General features: G+C 38.4%; 1 protein-coding gene across 1 annotated transcript; it reads right to left on the reverse strand.

The window, feature by feature from the left end:
- Positions 1–1,514: 1,514 nt before the first annotated feature.
- Positions 1,515–3,476, reverse strand: LOC109178478. The gene is made up of 2 exons (XM_019328111.1): positions 2,759–3,476; positions 1,515–2,497 (listed from the first exon to the last, which is right to left on the reverse strand). Exons 1-2 carry the CDS (start codon positions 3,474–3,476, stop codon positions 1,515–1,517), a joined length of 1,701 nt encoding a protein of 566 aa, XP_019183656.1.
- Between the last annotated feature and the right edge of the window lie 16,176 nt (positions 3,477–19,652).

A 19,652-nucleotide genomic window follows, 5' to 3' on the forward strand; every position in this document is an offset into this window, starting at 1 on the left:
AAATATCCTTGTGTAATAATAATATAGTTATAACAACCAAGGGTAGTAATGTCATTTCATATATTTTTCCTTTCTCAAATTCATTAAATTGCAATTCATGGGGGTACCCCATGAATTGCAATTCAACAAAAGGAGGGAATTGCAATTCGCTCTAACCAAACAATGTAATTGAGGCATCCACTGAATTGCAATTCAACTACAGCTAAATTACAGTGAACCAAACACCCTGTAAGTTCAATTCTCTATTTTTCATTTTCTAAATTTCTAATTTTTATTTTCCAATCTTTTAATTTTTTATTTCTCCAAATTTTTTATTTGACAAAATTTTTAAAATAATCCACCGACTATGGCTTTTGGGGAGGGGGGAAAAGGCAACCTGTTGCCTCCCCTTTCGTTGCCATGGAGGAGGCAGCCTTAAAAAAACAATCATTTGTGAGGACTTGTTGGTATCATGTAAAAAATGTAAATTGTAGATATTTACATGTTTGATAATTTAGTTGTACATATTTTTAATTGGAATAAGTGTCAAATAGGCCATTAAACTACACACCAAAATGTAATTAGGTCATCAAATTTTTAAAAAATACAACTAAGTCCTTGAACAACGTAAATAAATGGAATTTCACCAAAAATAACTTGTTTACCTGTTGAAATTAATATAGATGATGGATTCTGTGGCATTGAAACAGGCGTTGTGACACAATTAATTTATAACGCAGTTTGGGCAAACAACCCTAAACTGCGAGGCACTTCTCGAGTTGAGAATTTGCCTAAATCCACTAAAAGCACGATATTTAAAGTACACTTGGTTTAGGGAACTGGGATTACACAATATGAGATCCTATCAAACTATTGTGACCTAAACACTTGTACTACTTTTCAAGGGGGTTTGGGTATCCCTTCTCAAGGACTCTCGTGCTCATAGTTAGGTGTTGAAAGCGTGATTGATGAGTTGTGGAGCGGCTCCTTTTATAGGTCAAGAGACGAGGTATAGATAGGATTAGGATTGTCAATCCTCTTTAGATTAGGAATATAATTCCTAAGTCTTGTTTGATTAAGAATTCCTTGTTTGACTAGAATTTGACAATATGTCTTATGTCAACATTCTCCCCCTTTGTCAAATTTTAGCAAAAACCTTGATCCTCTTTTGTTTATTGATCTAGAGTTGACATGTGGAGGTGTCTCCCCCTTGATCAGTGGATCTCCCCCTTAATTTGCGGCAGTAAATGTGGGTGATCATTTGACTCTTTTAAAAGAGAATTTGCCTGGTACTTATGTCTGACTTTTTGAAAAAAAAATTTGCCTGTTGTTTGATTCTTCTAGTTGAGTCTGCCAGTAAGCACAGAAAAAGAAAGCAAAAGGTGGTCTTGTTCTGCTTGTCTATCATTCTTCTGGTGCACAAAAGAGGGAACAGCAAAAAGAAGTCTGCCTATCAGTAGACAATACACAATACATAATCACAACATGAGGTGGTTGTCTGTCTTTTTCTCCCCCTTTTTTGCTAAAAACATGAGTTATTCTCTTTCTCCTGGTTCTGGTGTTGAAACTGGTGTTTCAGCACCTCTTTCTTGGATGTCTTCTTCTGATCCTTGGTTTTGACTTTGATTATCTTCATTTTCTGATTCCTGAGAGTGTTCTTGAATATCTTCTTCTGTTCCTTGCTCTTGGTTATCTTCAATTTCTGCCTTTAATACTGCCAGCCATTCTGTTATTTCAATTTTTTCTTCCTTGATGATCATGTGTCTTCTCAGTAGTTGTTTTTCTGAGGCTTCCAATTCTGTCAATCTGCCTTCAAAATAAGTGATCAGTGTTTTTGAGTCAAGTGGGTTGTTCTTTGGAGTTGTGGATTTAAGATCATTTTGGTGGTTTCCCTTCCTTAGTTTGACAGTTGTGTTGAAGTTCTTGACTGTGGTCTTGGGTCCTTGAGTCTTGAGGCCCTGTTTTGTCAGGATTGAAAAAATGAGGCTTGGAAAGACTAGGGAGGTGTTGGATTTGGTATCTTCTGCTAGATTTGTGATTTGTGCATGAATGATTGAACCCATGTTGGTTTTCACTCCTTTTCCTATTTTGTACAGCAGTTTTGCTAGGGTCCATTTTACTGTGGATTCATGAAGTGAGGGCATCCAGTTTGTAAGGGCTATCTTCTGTAGGATTGCATACTTGCTGGTCAGAGAAGCTGCTTTGATTTTGTTCTTTTCAAAGCTAACATTTCCTGCTGTGCGTTCCTTGGCTACTTGTTCACTGTTTAGTTCAATTTTTTGCTCAATCTCAGATGTTCCAAGGTAGTTGTTAATTGTGTCTGGTGTGAACTCATAGAATTTCCCTCTCACATATATTTTGCCATACATAGGACTACTGGGAATTGTGGTGGATTTGGTTAGGTTACAGTAGAATTCCTGGATTACTTCCTCATCATAAGGTTCTATATTGGTGACTGTTCCTAGGAGTTGGTTTGTGATGAGGGCTTCTTGGATCTGTTCTGAGTTGTCCAGTTTGTCTGTGTCCAGAATTTTTTGGTTTATAATCCTTTTCTCCACAATTCTATTCCATAATTTTCCAGACTCTTTACTTAGGAAGGTTGTACTGTGTGGGTTGGGTAGGTTTGACTGGTCATCATCAGTGCTAACTACTTTCTATTTCCCTTTTTCTTTGGCAGTTGCCTTTTGTTTTCCCTTTGCTTTGATGGACACTTTGGTGATTTGTGGCTGTTTTCTCTCTAGGTTGGTTTTCTTTTGGGCTCGGGTTCTTATTCTCTCACAGCCAGAGGGCTCAATTTCATCATTTGGTACCCAGTTTTGTTCATCCTCTGTGTTGACATTTCTTGGTTTCTTGGTTCTAGTGGGTTTTGGTGGGATGTTTGGTGGTCTTTGAGGAGGGCATGCACGTACTGGGAAGTCACTTGGCCTTTTGGCCCTTGGATCAGCTCCTTCATATGGGTCAGGCATTTTCCTCTTTCTAGGGTTTTTGGAGACCCGAGGAATTGGATTGGGGGTTTCTCCAATTACGGTTTGTTCATCAATGTTAGGACTTGAGGGATGTACTTCCTTGTGATTGTGAGGATCTGTGTGTCCCTCAACTTCTGATTCCCTTGGATTGTCCTCTTGTTCGGAGCTGACATAGGAACCCATATCCGGTTCCCAGCCTTGGTTTATGGCAAACCGAAGTTGTACCACTATATCATTTGGATCAACGATCCTATTGTCTCCAAAATCAGCCGCAATGGGCATGGGTATAGGGGTTTCCTCATGATCTATCAGTGGGAGATTCAAGTTACCTGGAGGATTGGTGCTTTGTTCTTGGGGTTTTCCGAATGGTACTCTGGCTATCGGAACAGGATCCATCGCAATGTTGGCGGAACTCTCTTCTTCGACACATACAGGGTTCGATGGTTCTCCAGTGCCGGTGAGTTTTGAGGTGCTGTTGGTTGTTCCTCTTCGAGGTAACTTTCCCATTCTCTGATTTCTGGTTCTCACCATGGTTACTATTGTATGAAGGTTGAGGATGGATGGTGATTTCTCAGGTGGGAGTTGAGTGGAATCGGGTGAAAATGATGACTCTGTTTTGGATTTGGGGCTTCTGAGGTATGGATCCGGGTTTGGGCTTTTGTGAAGGGGCGGTGTAATGGTACAGACATGGGCCGGTTTTGGGTTGACGGACTTGTTTTGTGGATTGGGCCCATGTGTTTCTCTTTTAATTGGTGAGTATTATAGGATACAAAGGCCCATTTCAGTTCTTAGTTTTGTGTATCTATTCCCATCTAGAGCTTTGGTTAAAATATCTGCTAGTTGTCTTTCTGTACTTATGTGAGTAAGACTGATGATTTCATCTTCAACTAATTCCCTTATGAAGTGATGTCTGATGTCTATGTGTTTTGTCCTTGAGTGTTGGACTGGGTTTTTTGAAATATCTATTGCGCTCTTATTGTCACAGTGGATTGTCATGGTTGATTGTTGCATTCCATAGTCTTCTAGCATCTATTTCATCCAAAGTAGTTGTGTGCAATAGCTTCCTGTTGCAATATATTCGGCCTCTGCTGTTGATATGGAAATAGAGCTTTGTTTCTTGCTGATCCATGATACTAGATTAGTACCTAGGAAAAAACATCCTCCTGACATACTTTTTTTGTCATCTATGTTACCTGCCCAATCAGCATCACAATAAGCTGAGAGATGATGATTGGTGTCAAATGAATACCATATTCCTAGATCGGATGTCCCTTTCACGTATTTAATGATTCTTTTGACCGCTTTTAAATGTTGCTCGGTTGGATTGGCTTGGTATCTTGCACAAATTCCTACTGCAAAGCTTAGATCTGGTCTGCTAGCGGTTAGATACAGTAACCCTCCTATCATGCTTCGATATAGGGTTTGTTCAACCGGTTTTCCCTTTGTATCCCTTGATATTCTCTCTGTTGTTGGAACAGGTGTTCTGATAACTTTGCTTTATTCTAGACCGAATCTTTTGACTAAATTTTTGGCATATTTGCTTTGAGAAGTAAAGATTCCATTGTCCAGTTGTCTGATTTGTAGACCAAGAAAGTAGGTTAGTTCCCCAACCATGCTCATCTCAAATTCTCCTTCCATGTTGATGATGAATTGGTTTTTGTGGACCTCAAGTGTTGAGCCAAATACTATATCATCAACATAGATTTGGGCAATGACTATGTCTTGACCATAGTGTTTGACGAATAGGGTTTTGTCCACGCTGCCTCTTGTGTAACCCTTTTTGACTAGGAAATCAGTGAGGCGTTCGTACCAAGCCCGTGGTGCTTGTTTTAGTCCGTATAGTGCTTTGTTAAGTTCAAAAACTCTTTGTGGAAAATGGGGGTCTTCAAATCCTTTTGGTTGAGCAACATAGACCTCTTCTTTTAGATATCCATTCAGAAATGCAGTTTTCACATCCATTTGGTATAGTTTTATCTTGAGTATGCAAGCTACTGCTATGAGTAGCCGGATTGATTCAATTCTGGCTACTGGGGCGAATGTTTCCTCGAAGTCTGTTCCTTCTACTTGAGGGTATCCTTGAGCTACTAGTCGGGCTTTGTTACGTATGATGTTTCCTTGTTCATCCATTTTATTTTTGTAAATCCATTTTGTCCCTATGATATTGGCATGTTCCGGTTTAGGGACTAACTCCCAGACATTGTGTCTCTCGAATTGCTGTAATTCTTCTTGCATGGCTTCTACCCAAAATTCATCTTTTAGGGCTTCCGTGATGTTTTTGGGTTCAGTTTTTGAGGTGTAGCAGTAGTCATAGTCTCCTTCTTCCATTTTTTGATAGTCTCGTTTCTTTCCTCTAGTCCTGATTCCTTCATTTAGTCCTCCTATGATGTTCTCTATTGGATGGTTTTTCTGTACCCTGGTTTCATCAGCGGTGTGGATTTCTTCTTTTTCTTCAAGATCTACAGCTTCTTCTTTTTCTAATGTTTCTGGTTCTGATTTCTGGTTGTGTGAAGTTCGAACTGCTGTTTCAACACCAGTTATCTCTTCATCATTTTTGGGGAAATCTTATGTTGTGTCATTGACCACAACATTGATAGATTCCATGACAGTGTTTGTCCTAAGGTTATATACTCGATATGCCCTGCTGTTTGAGGAGTATCCTAGGAAGATCCCTTCATCTCCTTTGATATCAAACTTTCCCAATGGTTCTCTATCTTTTAGACTATAGCATTTGCTTCCAAACACGTGTGTGTTTTAAATTTGGTGTTCTTCCTTTCCAGATTTGATATGGTGTCATGTTGATTTCTTTTCGAATGAATACTCGGTTTATCAAGTAGCATGTTGTGTTAACTGCTTCTGCCCAGAATTTTGATGGAAGTCTTTTGTGATTTAAGAGGACTCTTGCCATTTCTTGGATGGTTCGATTCTTTTGTTCAACTACCCCATTTTGTTGGGGTGTTTTTGGTGCGGAGAACTCATGATGAATTCCATTTTCTGTGCAGTATTCTTTGAATTTTGAATTCTCGAACTCTCTTCCATGATCACTTCTTAGGCGAATAATTTTTCCTATTCTTCCCTCTTTTTCATTCTGAATTTTGATAATGAGGGTTTTGAAAGTTGCAAATGCTTCATATTTTTCTCTAAGAAAGTTTACCCATGTGAATCTTGAGTAGTCATCAACTGTTACATAGACATATCTCTTTCCCCCTATGCTTTCTGTCTGAGTTGGTCCAAACAAGTCCATGTGAAGTAGTTCTAGGATTCTAGAAGTGTGTATTCCTGCAGTCTTCTTATGGACTGTTCGGGTTATTTTGTTCTCAAGGCATGCATCACATTTTTTGTTTTCATCAATGTCAAGTGTTGGAACTCCTCGATAGGCTCTCTTCTTCAAACCCTTTTTCATGTCATGAAAGTTTATGTGACCCATCCATTGGTGCCATAATTGTGTTTGATTGACGGTTGTCTGTAGACAAGATAGATCACAGTCCCATGTGTAGCATTTATTCGTGGATTTTCTTCCGACCATAACACATTCATGATTCTGATTAAGAACGTTGCAACTATTTTTTGTGAATTCCACTTTAAGTTCATCTTCACACAGTTGACTTATACTAATCAAGTTTGCTTTTAGCCCTTGTACTAGGAATACTTTTGACAGTTTTGGCAGTCCATGCACACTCAGAGTTCCATTTGCAACAATTTTTCCTTTTCCTCCATCTCCAAGGGTAACATATCCTTCATCCTTATAGTGTATGTTCTCTAAATTCTCTGGATTTCCAGTCATATGCCTGGAACATCCGCTATCAAAATACCATATATCATGCTCTTTGTTTGTTTTGGAGGTGTATGCAACATTTTGGTATTTTCTTACCCAGACTTTCTTGCTATTATTTCTGTTGTGTGGTGGCCATGCTCTGTTGTTTTTGTAGTAATAATCATTTTGTCTCTTGTAGCAATGTGCTTTGATGTGTCCTAGTTTGTGACAGTAGTAGCACCTTATTCTTCTTCGATGTCGGAAGTGCTGTTGCGACACTTCCTGTATTTCAGGTTGGTTATTCTCACTGGTGTCCGTGTTTGGAGTCCTGGGTCTTTCGGTAAGCTCCTTAATTTCCTGTAGTAGTTTAGCTTCTCTGGTTTTTGCATCTAACAGTTCGTGTTGAGTTTCCTCGTATTGCTTTTCTATTCGTTCCTTTTCATTTTTCAAATAATGATTATCTTCCATGAGCTCTAAGTTTTTCTTGATGATCTGTTCCCACTTGGCATTTAATTGAGTGTATGCTTCTAGTAATTCTTGCATTTCATCACTATTGTTGTCTTCATGACTGGCAGTGAAGGCCACAAAGTTTGTGTTGCTGTCATCTTCTTCACTATCTGAGTCATCGCTTAGGGTTGTTATATATGTTTTATTCTTCCTTTTCAAGTATGTGGCGCATTCTAATTGAATGTGTCCAAAGCCTTTGCACTCATAGCACTGTATTCCTTCCGTAATTGTATTATCTCTTCTCTTTGGATTGGATGGTTTTTGATTCGTAGAATTTCCTTGGCTGTTTGGAAAATTTTTATTCCTGGACTTGTTAAAATTTTTGAGAACTCGGTTAAAATTCTTTGTTAATAGGGCGATTGATTGCTCCAAGGTTTCTGAATCAGTTTCTGAGTTCTCTTCTTGTCTGGATTGCAGTGCTATTCCTTTACCATTGTTTTTCTGGCTTTGTAACATCTCAAGTTCATAGGTTTGAAGATTTCCTATTAGGTCACTAAGTTTGTACGTGTTCAGATCTTTATTTTCTTGGATAACGGTGACCTTCATTTGGAATCTCCCAGGTAGTGAACGTAGTACCTTTTTGACGATCCTATATTCGGGTATAGGTTCGCCTAGGTTGAATGCATCTCCGGATATGCTTAAAACTCTGGCACTGAATTGGGTGATGTTTTCTTCCTCTTCCATTTTTAGGTTTTCAAACTCAGTTTGTATCATCTGAAGCTTAGATTGTCTTACAGTTGTGTTTCCTTCATGATGATCGCACAATATACCCCATGCAATTTTGGCTATGCGAGTTGATGCGATTAGCTTAAATGTGTCTTCGCTTACCGCTCCATATATTGCATTCATAGCTTTTGAGTTAAAGTCATATTCAGTTCTTTCTTCTTCACTCCAATCAACTCTAGGTTTTGTATTTCCTTTGTCATCGACTGGAGTTTTCCTTTCGTTTTCTATTGCATTCCAGACGCCTTCTCCTTGTGCTAGAATGTATATCTGCATTCGAGCTTTCCAGTAGGAGAAGTTTGTGCCAAGTAGAGCCGGTGGTCTATTGTTTGAAAGACCTTCTCTTGGGAACTCCATTTGGATCCTGCTAATAACTTGAGCAGACCTGCTCTGATACCAATTGAAATTAATATAGATGATGGATTCTGTGGCGTTGAAACAGGCATTGTGACACAATTAATTTATAACGCAGTTTGGGCAAACAACCCTAAACTGCGAGGCACTTCTCGAGTTGAGAATTTGCCTAAATCCACTAAAAGCACAATATTTAAAGTACACTTGGTTTAGGGAACTGGGATTACACAATATGAGATCCTATCAAACTATTGTGACCTAAACACTTGTACTACTTTTCAAGGGGGTTTGGGTATCTCTTCTCAAGGACTCTCGTGCTCACAGTTAGGTGTTGAAAGCGTGATTGATGAGTTGTGGAGCGGCTCCTTTTATAGGTCAAGAGACGAGGTATAGATAGGATTAGGATTGTCAATCCTCTTTAGATTATGAATATAATTCCTAAGTCTTGTTTGATTAAGAATTCCTTGTTTGACTAGAATTTGACAATATGTCTTATGTCAACACCTGCTGTGTCGATTATTGAATTTAAAAATAATTTTTTAACTTTTATTTTAATAATTTAAAAAAATAAAAACAAACCAGTCGAAGCCATGGAGACGAAGGGTTCTCCATGGCTGGCCGGAGCCCCTTCGTCTCCAACTGTTTTTTTTTTTAAGTTTAAAATAATTATTTTAAATAATAATTTTTAAAAAATATTTAAAATTAGAGGTGATCTGCTAAAAATTGAAAAATCTATAAATTGGATTAATTGCATGAAACTGGTTAGTTTAGGGATTTAATTGTAACTTTTTTTAGATTTAGTGGCCTAATTGCATTATTGTGTGCAGTTCGATGACCTATTTGACCCTTATTCCTTTTTAATTTAATGATTCAATTGCACAAATCCAACGAACTCGGTGTCATTTTTGACACTTTATCATCATCATCATTATTGTTGTTGTTGTTGTTGTTGTTGTTGCTATTATTATTATTATTATTATTATTATTATTATTATTATTATTATTATTATTATTATTATTATTTTATTTTATTTTATTTTTTGGATTTTTAATTTTCAACTATTATATTTAGGTAAAAACTTGTGTGATACTGTCTCACAGATCCTTGTCCGTGAGACAGGTCGGGTCAAGATGAAATGTAATACTTATACAATTATACTATCAAATGTAATATTAAATCAAGAATAAAGTATTTATTGCTTATATAAGAAAATATAATACTTTTAAAAAATTAATACTTTTGCATTAAATGTAAAAGTATTAACGAAAACGATCTCTATGGAAACGCTCTCACATGGGCGATCGACAGAATATCTTGATCTTCTTGAAAGGAATACGAAGAAATCGAAACGGGAGGCTTTGATGCAAGGGGGACAAACACGCATAGCTTCTCCTGCCGATGATCGGATGCAGGAGATAGAGATGGTAAGTGAAACGCCGCTGGGAGATTTGCCCGATGGCGATGCGGAGACCAGGTCGGCGACGCCATGCATGGATGTATCCGGAAGTCAGACGGAGATAGAGCCATCCGGCGTAGCACTGATGCCACGTCGATCTTACGTGGAATGTGTTACGGGTTGAACTGCGACCATCCCAGAGATGCAGGCGAGCCTCGCGGAGCAGGAGTCGGATGACGAGGTTGATGCGGAGGCGGAAAATGACGATCCTCTCTGTCCGACAATTCGCATGACTGAGCGTGAACTGGAGGCAATTCGAGCACCATGGCAGAAGTTGCTGATCGTAAAGGTGATGGGAAGAAAAGTCGGCTATGCGTACATGCTACGTAGAGTCCTGGCGATGTGGAAGCCAAAAAGCAACGTGGATCTGATTGCGCTAGACAACGATTATTACCTGGTAAGGTTCGGATCCATTGATGATTTAGAATTTGCTATGTATGAAGGTCCCTAGATGGTCCTGGACCATTATCTCATTGTGAAACCATGGGAGCCGGACTTTGATCCCTGGAATGACACTACGGAGAAGGTGCTAGTATGGGCGAGAGTCCCATGCATTCTGATGGAATACTACGACTACATCTTCCTTCGGAAACTGGGAACCGGATCGGAAGAGCGGTGCGCGTAGATCAAGCCACGGGCCTGGGTTCCAAAGGTCTATTTGCACGTATCTGTGTTGAGGTCGACATGCGCAAACCGTTGATTTCGAAGTTCAACTACAATGGGAGGGTTCGACAGGTAGCTTATGAGGGGATACATTTAGTTTGTTTTTCTTGTGGTGTCTACGGACATGCGAAGGACAGGTGCCCCGAGCTTCATAGATCCAGGCCGGAGCAGGAAACCGGAAGTGATGATGCGGGGGAGGATGCCAACAGTGATCTCAACCCGGCCAACGCGGACAAAGGGAAAGTAGTAGCATGTGATGCGAATGACCCCAAGGTTCCTTTTGGGACCTAGATGATAGCGCCACAACGCAAGGGATGCCCAACTGGCAAGAATCCGGATCGCGTCGCAAAACAGGGCGGTGGTCGCGGGGAGAGCTCCAAAGGCCGACCGGAATTGGCGATAAACAGATCCAGATTCGCACCTCTGGTTGACGACGGTAATCAGGTGGGGGACGATGGGGCTATTGTTTTAGAGGGCGATACAACTGGAGGGGATACAGCGCAGCCTAGAAACAAACAACAGATGAATTCAAAAGGGGACAAGCAAAGGAGACCGAATGTCATCGCGCATGAGAAACAGATAGAGAATGAACCTCCACTACAGCAGGGAAATAAACAGAATGTCACCCAGAGAATGCCCAGGACCAATGCCAATAGGGAACACGGTGAGAAATCTAAGCGGGCGGCGGAAGAAACAGAACATATTGTGGTCTTGGGAGAGAAAGGGGGGCTAGTGATCCAATCGGCACGGGTGTTCGCAGAAGCTGCCGGGGATGCCTTACCATCCCCGGTATGGCAGGCTACCTCAGAACACTTTTGTGACCCCCCGGAGGCCGTAGACGATGAGGGAGATGTGCTAATGGAACTTGAGGCGCAACGCGGGGATGAAGGTAACGGGGGAGTTCAATGAGCTCCTCCGGTTGTGTTTTTTTCGTCGTTTTTCTTTCTTAGTGTGATCATGCTACTTTCTTTTTAATCTTTTATGGATTGTATTTTTTAGAATTGCCAGGGCGCAGGTGGAAAGTCATTCATGCGCGCCCTTTATTTTATCCTTAAACTGCATAAGCCCAGTATCCTAGCCTTGTTTGAACCTCGGGTCTCGGGTGACCATGCAAACAGAATTTGCAGGAAGCTCGGTTTTTCGAACTGGATTAGGGTGGAAGTTGTTGGCTTCAGTGGTGGCATCTGGTTGTTCTGGAAAGACCCGATGCGTTTAAATATCCTTCATACTCATCCCCAATTCATTTTTGTGCAGGTAGCTAATAGCGGTCAAGACCCATGGTACCTAGCGGTGGTCTATGGGAGCCCGACGCACCACCTGCGCAAACATCTTTGGAATGACCTCAGGCAATCGGCGCGGGGCTGCTATGGGTCTTGGATGATTGCTGGCGATTTCAATGCCGTCCGGACAAGAGATGAAACGAAGAATTACTCATCTTTCTCGGCCCACAGAAGTTCGAATTTCTCAGGCTGGATTCAAGACGAAGGTCTAATTGATATGGGCTTCTCAGGACCTAGCCTTACTTGGGTTAAAAATGGTAACTGTGATAACATCAAAGGTGCCCGGTTAGATCGGGCGATTTGTAACTTGGATTGGCGTACCATGTTTCCAGAGGCGACCGTTACACACCTTGCACGACTTGCATCTGATCATGCACCCATCCTTGTACAGATCAAAGGCAAAAGGCTTAGTAGACCAATAACGCTGTTTGTTTTTCAGGCGGCATGGTTTACCCGGGAAGACATCCACGATGTTGTGGACAAATACATGGGATTCTAATCAAAACATAGTGGACAACTCAAAAGCGCTGGCTGCAGCGTTATCTGAATGGAATAGGAACTCTTTCGGCAACATCTTTAAAAGAAAGCGAATTCTCAATTCCCGAATTGGGGGCATTCAGAGGGTCCTTGCAGAAAACTTTCATAAGGGCCTTACAAAGTTAGAGCTGAAGCTTAGGGACGAGTTAGAATCAACCCTGCAGCAAGAAGAGCTCCTTTGGTATCAGAAATCGCGCGAAGATTGGATCCACTCGGGGGATAGAAATACGGCCTACTACCATGCTGCAGCAACAGTACGCAAGTCTCGGGCCTCCGTTCAAACGCTCATGGACGACCAAGGAGAGTGGCTAACAGACGGGAAGGATTTGCAGAACCATGTGCGCAAGTTTTATTTAACTCTCTTTGATGCAGATGTGACGGACCCACCGGCAGAACCCATGTGCTAATTTCCCAAGTTTGATTAATCTTGACGGGAATATTTTTAACAGGCCCGTTTCTAAAGACGATGTGCACACAGCCCTGAAGAACATGAAACCCTACAAGGCACCGGGACCAGATGGTTTTCAAGCGGGATTCTATCAGCGTACGTGGGACAAGACAGGTGATGGCATTTTTAAGCTGGTAAGCCAAGCCTTCTCAACGGGATCCCTACCTGACGGTATTAATAATACCCTTATTGCCCTTATCCCCAAGGTAGGGACACCAGAACGCATTAAGCAATTCCGTCCGATAAGTCTTTGCAATGTAAGCTACAAGATTGTGACCAAGACTATCACAAACAGGCTCAAGGGTATCCTGCGAAAGATTGTGGGGCCTTTTCAGAGTTCCTTCGTCCCGGGGCGACAGATAACGGACAACGTCCTCATTTTCCAAGAGATGATGCACACCATGCGGGAAAAAAGAGGGGGTAAAGGTTACATGGCAATCAAATTAGATTTGGAGAAAGCGTATGCTCGGCTTTCCTAGCCCTTTATCCAGGACACCCTTGAACAAGCGGGTTTCACAGGCAGAATCAAAGAGCTCATGATGACGTGCATTCAGACCCCAAAGTTGTCGATCATCTGGAATGGGGAAAGGCTGCCGCCCTTCCATATGAAGCGGGGAATTCGGCAAGGTGACTCCATGTTTCCTGCGATCTTTGTTCTATGCATGGAAAGGCTGAGCCAGCTGATTATCTTGGAAATGGATCGTAAGGCGTGGAAAGTTATTAAACTAGCCAGTAATGGACCAACTCTAACTCATCTTTGTTTTGCAGATGACATGATCTTGTTCACGGAGGCAACGTCGGGTCAAGTAGACGTGGTAAAAGCATGCCGGGACCGATTTTGCACGGCCTCGGGACAGAAGATTAGTTTGGACAAGTCTCATGTGTTTTTTTCAAAAAACACGGACACAGCTTTGAAGGAGGAAATCTCACACAATTTTGGCATAGCCCCCACAACGAACCTGGGCAAATATTTGGGCGTCTCAGCCATCCATGGGCAGTAGAGCTGTCAAAACGGGCCAGCCCGGCCCATATGGGCTGGCCCGTCTCGGGTTCAACTGAAAACGAGACGGGACGGGCTGACCCGTTTTTCCACGGATTGAAATTTTCCCAACCCAACCCGTGTAGGACGGGCTAACGGGCTAAACGGGCCATCCCGTTTATTCTTTTTTTTTTTTTTTTTTTTAATTTACGTGATTAAAATATTTATTATTATATTGCTTAGGAATTGAACCCATGACCTCTGAGTTAGTAACCAAGACTATTTGCAATCAACCACATTAACTATGATTAACAAATATGTATATTTATATATATATACAAATATGTATATACACATATGACATATACACAAAAAATTAGATTTTAATTTTTAATATGTAATTATAATTTATTTAATTTATATTTAATACTAATATATTTTACATGTAATATTTTTTATTTGTAATTATAATATATACTATTAAGTTATAAAGTTTATAAAATATATAATTTATTACTTTATGTAGTTTATATAATAAATAAACTTTAAATTACTATTTATATTACGATACAATTAATTGTATTAATTAATATAGATATATAGATATATATTTAGTAATGCTTGTGAATGATGTAAATAGATATATAATTATATTAAATATTTAACATGTGTTCTTAGCGTAATTGGTTGTAATAGTAATAATTTGTTAACTTAAGTAAAAGGTCAAAAGTTCAAGTCTTGTTAGCAACAATTTTTTTAAATATTAATAAAATACCCAATTATACGATACATTTGGAAGTGGGGTGGGTGGAGATACGGGTTATACGAGCCGGCCCGTGTAACCCACGGGCCAACCCGTATAACCCATATCCCCCACGGGTTACACGGGACGGGTTGGAAACGGGACGGGCTGAAAATCCTCCAACCCAGCCCGTGTAAAATACGGGTTAAACGGGTCCAACCCAACGGGTTGGACCCGTTTTGACAGCTCTAATGGGCAGGTAACCTGCGCAACACATGCGGACCTGCTCAACAGGATTTCTAACAGGCTCGAGGGTTGGAAAGCAAAGACCTTGTCTCTCGCGGGACGGGTTGTGCTCGCAAAGTCAGTTTTAAATGCCATCCTGGCATATACTATGCAGACAACACTACTACCGAAAAGCCTCTGTCTCGAGATTGAAAAACGGACAAGGAAATTCATATGGGGTAGCAATGGAACAGAAAACAAGATGAGCCTCGCGAATTGGGACTTGGTTACGATAGCAAAAGACGAAGGCAGGCTGGGGCTTAAACGACTAGGGGAGATGAATACGGCCTACATGGCCAAGCTAGGGTGGCGTTTGCTTACGGAAGCTGAAACTCTTTGGGCTCAGATAATTAACTCAAAGTATAGAAATCAGGAGACTTACGTGGGGCCCAACAAAGCCGACGAAGGATCTCTAATGCTTGGAGGGGAATATCACAAGCCTGGCCAATAATGGAGAAAGGCTTGACATGCACCGTCCGAAGCGGAAATACCACAAAGTTCTGGATGGATAAGTGGCTTAGTCCGGAACCGCTTTACAACCAACTCCGAGTACCGCTCCCCCTGCCCGAGCTCTATGCGACGGTAAGGGAATATTGGGATGAAGCTCGAGGCTGGAAGTGGGAAGCGTTGGCGAATGCTCTTCCGGTTGACGCACAGGAGAAGCTAGCTGGATATGTTCTAACTACGGACAGTGTGGAAGATAGAATAGGCTGGGAACTTGACCTGAGCGGGAAGTTCTCGATCCGATCTATGTATAGCACACTCATGAAAGGTCCTAATAACAGTGAAGATGAGGACTGGCAGACAATATGGCGGATACGCGTGCCGGCTAGGCTCTGCATGTTCCTCTGGCTAGTCCGACACGGAAAAATTCTCACAAATGCAAAACGAACCAAGCGACACCTAACTAATGACCCTTTCTGTTTTGTTTGCGCAGGTCATGTGGAGAACTTAGACCACCTCTTCAGAGATTGCCCAACAGCGAAGGCAGTTTGGAATTCCACGTTGCCCAGAAGAACTCTCAGTCACCTGTCAACTTTGACTCCGCAATGGCTCTTAGTCAACATCAAGGGAGAAGCAAGGCTAGGTTTCAATGACAACTGGCCGTCGATGTTCTGCGCTCGCCTTTGGTGGATTTGGCGATGGAGAAACGAAGGAGTGTTTAATCAAAAACACTTGTCGTTGGCTAGCAAGTTAGAGTGGCTCACGATGTACGACGTGGAGGTGAAGGCCGCGTTCGAGAAACGCTTAAATCCTGAGATCGGGCGAAACCTGCAAACAATCGCACATATTGGCTGGACGAAGCCACCGAGCGGATGGCTGAAGCTTAATGTGGATGGCAGTTGTAACAAGAATGGCATGGCAGGCTGCGAAGGTTTGATCAGAGATGAGTATGGAGACTGGATACGGGGTTTCACGGCAAACATTGGCCGGTGCCAACCGCTGGAGGCAGAGGCATGGGGGATTTACCATGGTTTTCACGTGGCGAAAGTTTGTGGGGTTTCCAACCTCGTGGTTGAATGCGACTCCAAAAGCCTGATTGATAAGCTAGGCAGCGCTAACGAAGGAGACGAAGCAGAATGCAATGTTATCTGGAGATGTTTAAACTTGATCACCTTCTTCCAGAAGGTTGAGTTTGTGCATGTGTTAAGAGAAGGTAACCAAGTGGCAGATCATCTGGTAAAGGCGACGCTTGACCATCAGATTGGCTTCCGAGTCATCGCCGAAGCGCCTCCGAGTGTTGATTCTTTAGTTAGACAAGATAAACTGGGAGCAACGTTTCCCAGGCGCATGTAATCTTTCGGGCTCAACCCTCCTACCCGATGTAAAAAAAAAAAAAAATGTAAAAGTATTACATTTTTCTTTATAAGTGCAACATTACTTATAAGGGAAAATATAATATTTTTTATGAAAAAAGTAATACTTTAACATAAAAATATAAAAGTATTACATTTGTCATCAAAAGTATTACATTTTTCCCTATAAATAACAAATAATTTATTTCTGATTTAATATTATATTTCTACATATTGACTCAATCCGTGAGACAGTATCATAAAAGTGTGACTTTATATTTATGTTTTTTTGTTTAGTTTTATGAATATTATGTTATTATTGTCATCTTTTAATTGATTGTAATAACTGCAGCCAGATTTGACGCGTGTCAAAATGGATTATATGGATTGCTGAGTGGTATTTCTATTTCAACAACTAGTATTTGCGCCCGTGCGTTGCACGGAATGAATTTGTTATAAAATTTTAAAAATATTTATATCGATATACAATTGTATAAATTATAAAATCAAATATTATATAATATAATTGAAGAATTGAGTTACACCGATTATGTTTTCTGATGTTATCAATGCTTGAATTCGAATAAATAATTGCCCAATTAATAGCTAACGTGTAGATATACGCATTCGGTGTTGCAACTTTAGAGATTTTATATATCAGTGTTTATAATTTGTATTAATTGGACTAATTAGCTCGTTGTCTAGCAACTCAGTTATATAAATTATTTATACGGAAGATATATTTTCTATGTAGATCAGCTATATAGCAATTTTGTCATTTTTGTATATAAAAAAAAACATAATATCAATGGCTTAAATTATACATTATTGAAAATCTCTTTATAGCTAGACGACATTGGTAGTAGTAACGGAATTTTATCCATCATCGTCTAAAGTTAAAACTATCAAACTATCAGGATGGGTGACTCGGAAAAAAGTAACATACAATTAACCGTGATTAAAGACTGATTTATTCAGTAATAACTCAAATATTATATAGTGCAATTAAAGATATGGTTCCGCCCGTGAATTTGTTGTAATATATTAAGAATATATGGATTGATATATAATTATTTAAATTAGAACATTAAATATTATATAGTGCAATTGAAGATATAGTTTGGATCGTTTATATGTTTTAATGTTATCGTTGCTTGAATTTAAACAAATAATTGCTCAAATTAATAGCTAATGTGTAGATATACGCATGCAGTGTTGTAACTTTGAAGCTTTTATTTATCATTGTTTAGTATTTTTATAAATTAGGCAAACGTGCTCATTCTTTAGCAACTCAGTTATAGGAATGAATTGCTATCCTAATTCATTTGTATGAAAAATATATTTTTTTTTTGGTCTAAATTGCTTTAAAAAAATTTTATTTTTTTTGTGTGTAGATATATAGCAATTTTGTCATTAAAAAAAAAAACATAATATCACCAATTGTATTTACACATTATTAAAATCTCATATTGTAGACGACATTGGTAGTAGCAACATAATCTTGTCCGTCATTGTCTATAGCTAACATCTTCAGTCCATTAGAATGAGTGACTCGGGTGAAAATATATCATCGTAAAATATCAGTCAATTAGTAATATCATATTCATTTTCAACCAATTATTCTTTTTATTTTCAGTCAATTAATCAATTAGAATATCATATGCAATGGTATTTTTACCTAATTTCAGTTTTATTTTTAATTGGTGATGTAGAATATTATTATTGAAATATTTCCGTTCCATTTTTAATTTACCTTTACTATTGTTTAAAATATGCCTTTACTATTGATGATGTAGAATATTATTATTGAAATATTATCTTTTCATTTTTAATTTACTTTTACTTGATGATGTAGAATATTATTATTGAAATATTTTCGTTCTATTTTTAATTTCCGTTCTTTTGTTTTAAATTTTGAAAGATTTATTGTGATATAATTGGTTCACATATTTCAATTATTTATTTTTTCTTTAATTATTACAAACAGAAATGATATTGTACTAATTAATTTATGATATTTATCAAATTGTATTTTTTTAAAATATAAGATTTACACATGTTATGAGTGGTTAAAAAAATATTTTAAAATGATTTTTTATTAGTATGAATTTTTATTTTAAAATATTTTATAGCAATCGAAACACTCCATTAGCCTCCCATAAAAAACTGATAAAAGAAAAGTCATTTCATTAAGAAAATTAAAATTAATTAAAGTAAATCAAATCATGCTATACCAGGACTATGTGGTCTAATGGTACCCGGGTTGGACTTCCATTTGGAAGATTATGAGTTCGAGCCTCAGTGGAGGCGTTATTGGTTCTTTGTGTTTCAATAGGTTGAGAAAGTATATGAACATATACTACAACGTAATAGAACCAGTAACTTTCAAAAAAAAAAAAAATCAAATCATGCTATATTTATTTGTAACTGTATATTAATTTCATTTTGAAATCATTGGTTCACATATATGATTTTTTTTAATTATTATAATTTATAAACAGAAATGATATTCTACTAATTAATTTATAATATTTATCAAATTGTAATTTTAAAAAATATAAGATTTACAAATTGTATTTATCAAATTGTAATTTTAAAAAATATGAAATTGTATTTTTTTTAAATGTAGTATTTTGCCCGTGTGTTGCACGGATTTTTTTTTTGTTTTGTTTTTTTTTTTTTGTTTTTATGAATTTAAAATTAAAATAAAAAATACAAAAATATTAAAATGTATAATATAATAATATAGTTGGAATTTTATATATTTGGTCAAGTATCTATTTTCATAACATACAAAATTTAAATTTAAATTTTGTATGGTTAATATAATCTCTAATCATGTACATATTTAGATAAATTTATAAAAAAAATCATATAATTAAGTTGATTTATTCCAAATTGTATTATATATATATTATTAATTCTAAAAATATGAATAATAATAACTAAGAGAATTGTACTTAGAAATCAATAAAAATGTAAATTCTAAATTTTGTGTGAACAAATATAAACTCTAACCGGACGCATATCCTTATATGATTGTATAATACATTGTATATACACATAATATTTATTAATATGTATATAGGAAAATTATAATATAATTTCATTAATTTTAATTTATATTGATAGATTTATACTTAAAAAATTATATTTAGAAATTTAAAAAGTGTATGTATGTATAT

The sequence above is a fragment of the Ipomoea nil genome, unplaced genomic scaffold (assembly GCF_001879475.1).
Source record: "Ipomoea nil cultivar Tokyo-kokei standard unplaced genomic scaffold, Asagao_1.1 scaffold0848, whole genome shotgun sequence".
NCBI classification, from domain to species: domain Eukaryota; kingdom Viridiplantae; phylum Streptophyta; class Magnoliopsida; order Solanales; family Convolvulaceae; genus Ipomoea; species Ipomoea nil.

Excerpts from the sequence above, each read along its gene's own strand:
- LOC109178478 (XM_019328111.1), bottom strand. The coding sequence starts at position 3,476 with ATGGTGAGAACCAGAAATCAGAGAATGGGAAAGTTACCTCGAAGAGGA. Across the intron at positions 2,498-2,758 it reads TGAAATTGAGCCCTCTGGCT|ACAAACTGGACAACTCAGAA; the intron begins GTGAGAGAATAA and ends TTCTGGACACAG.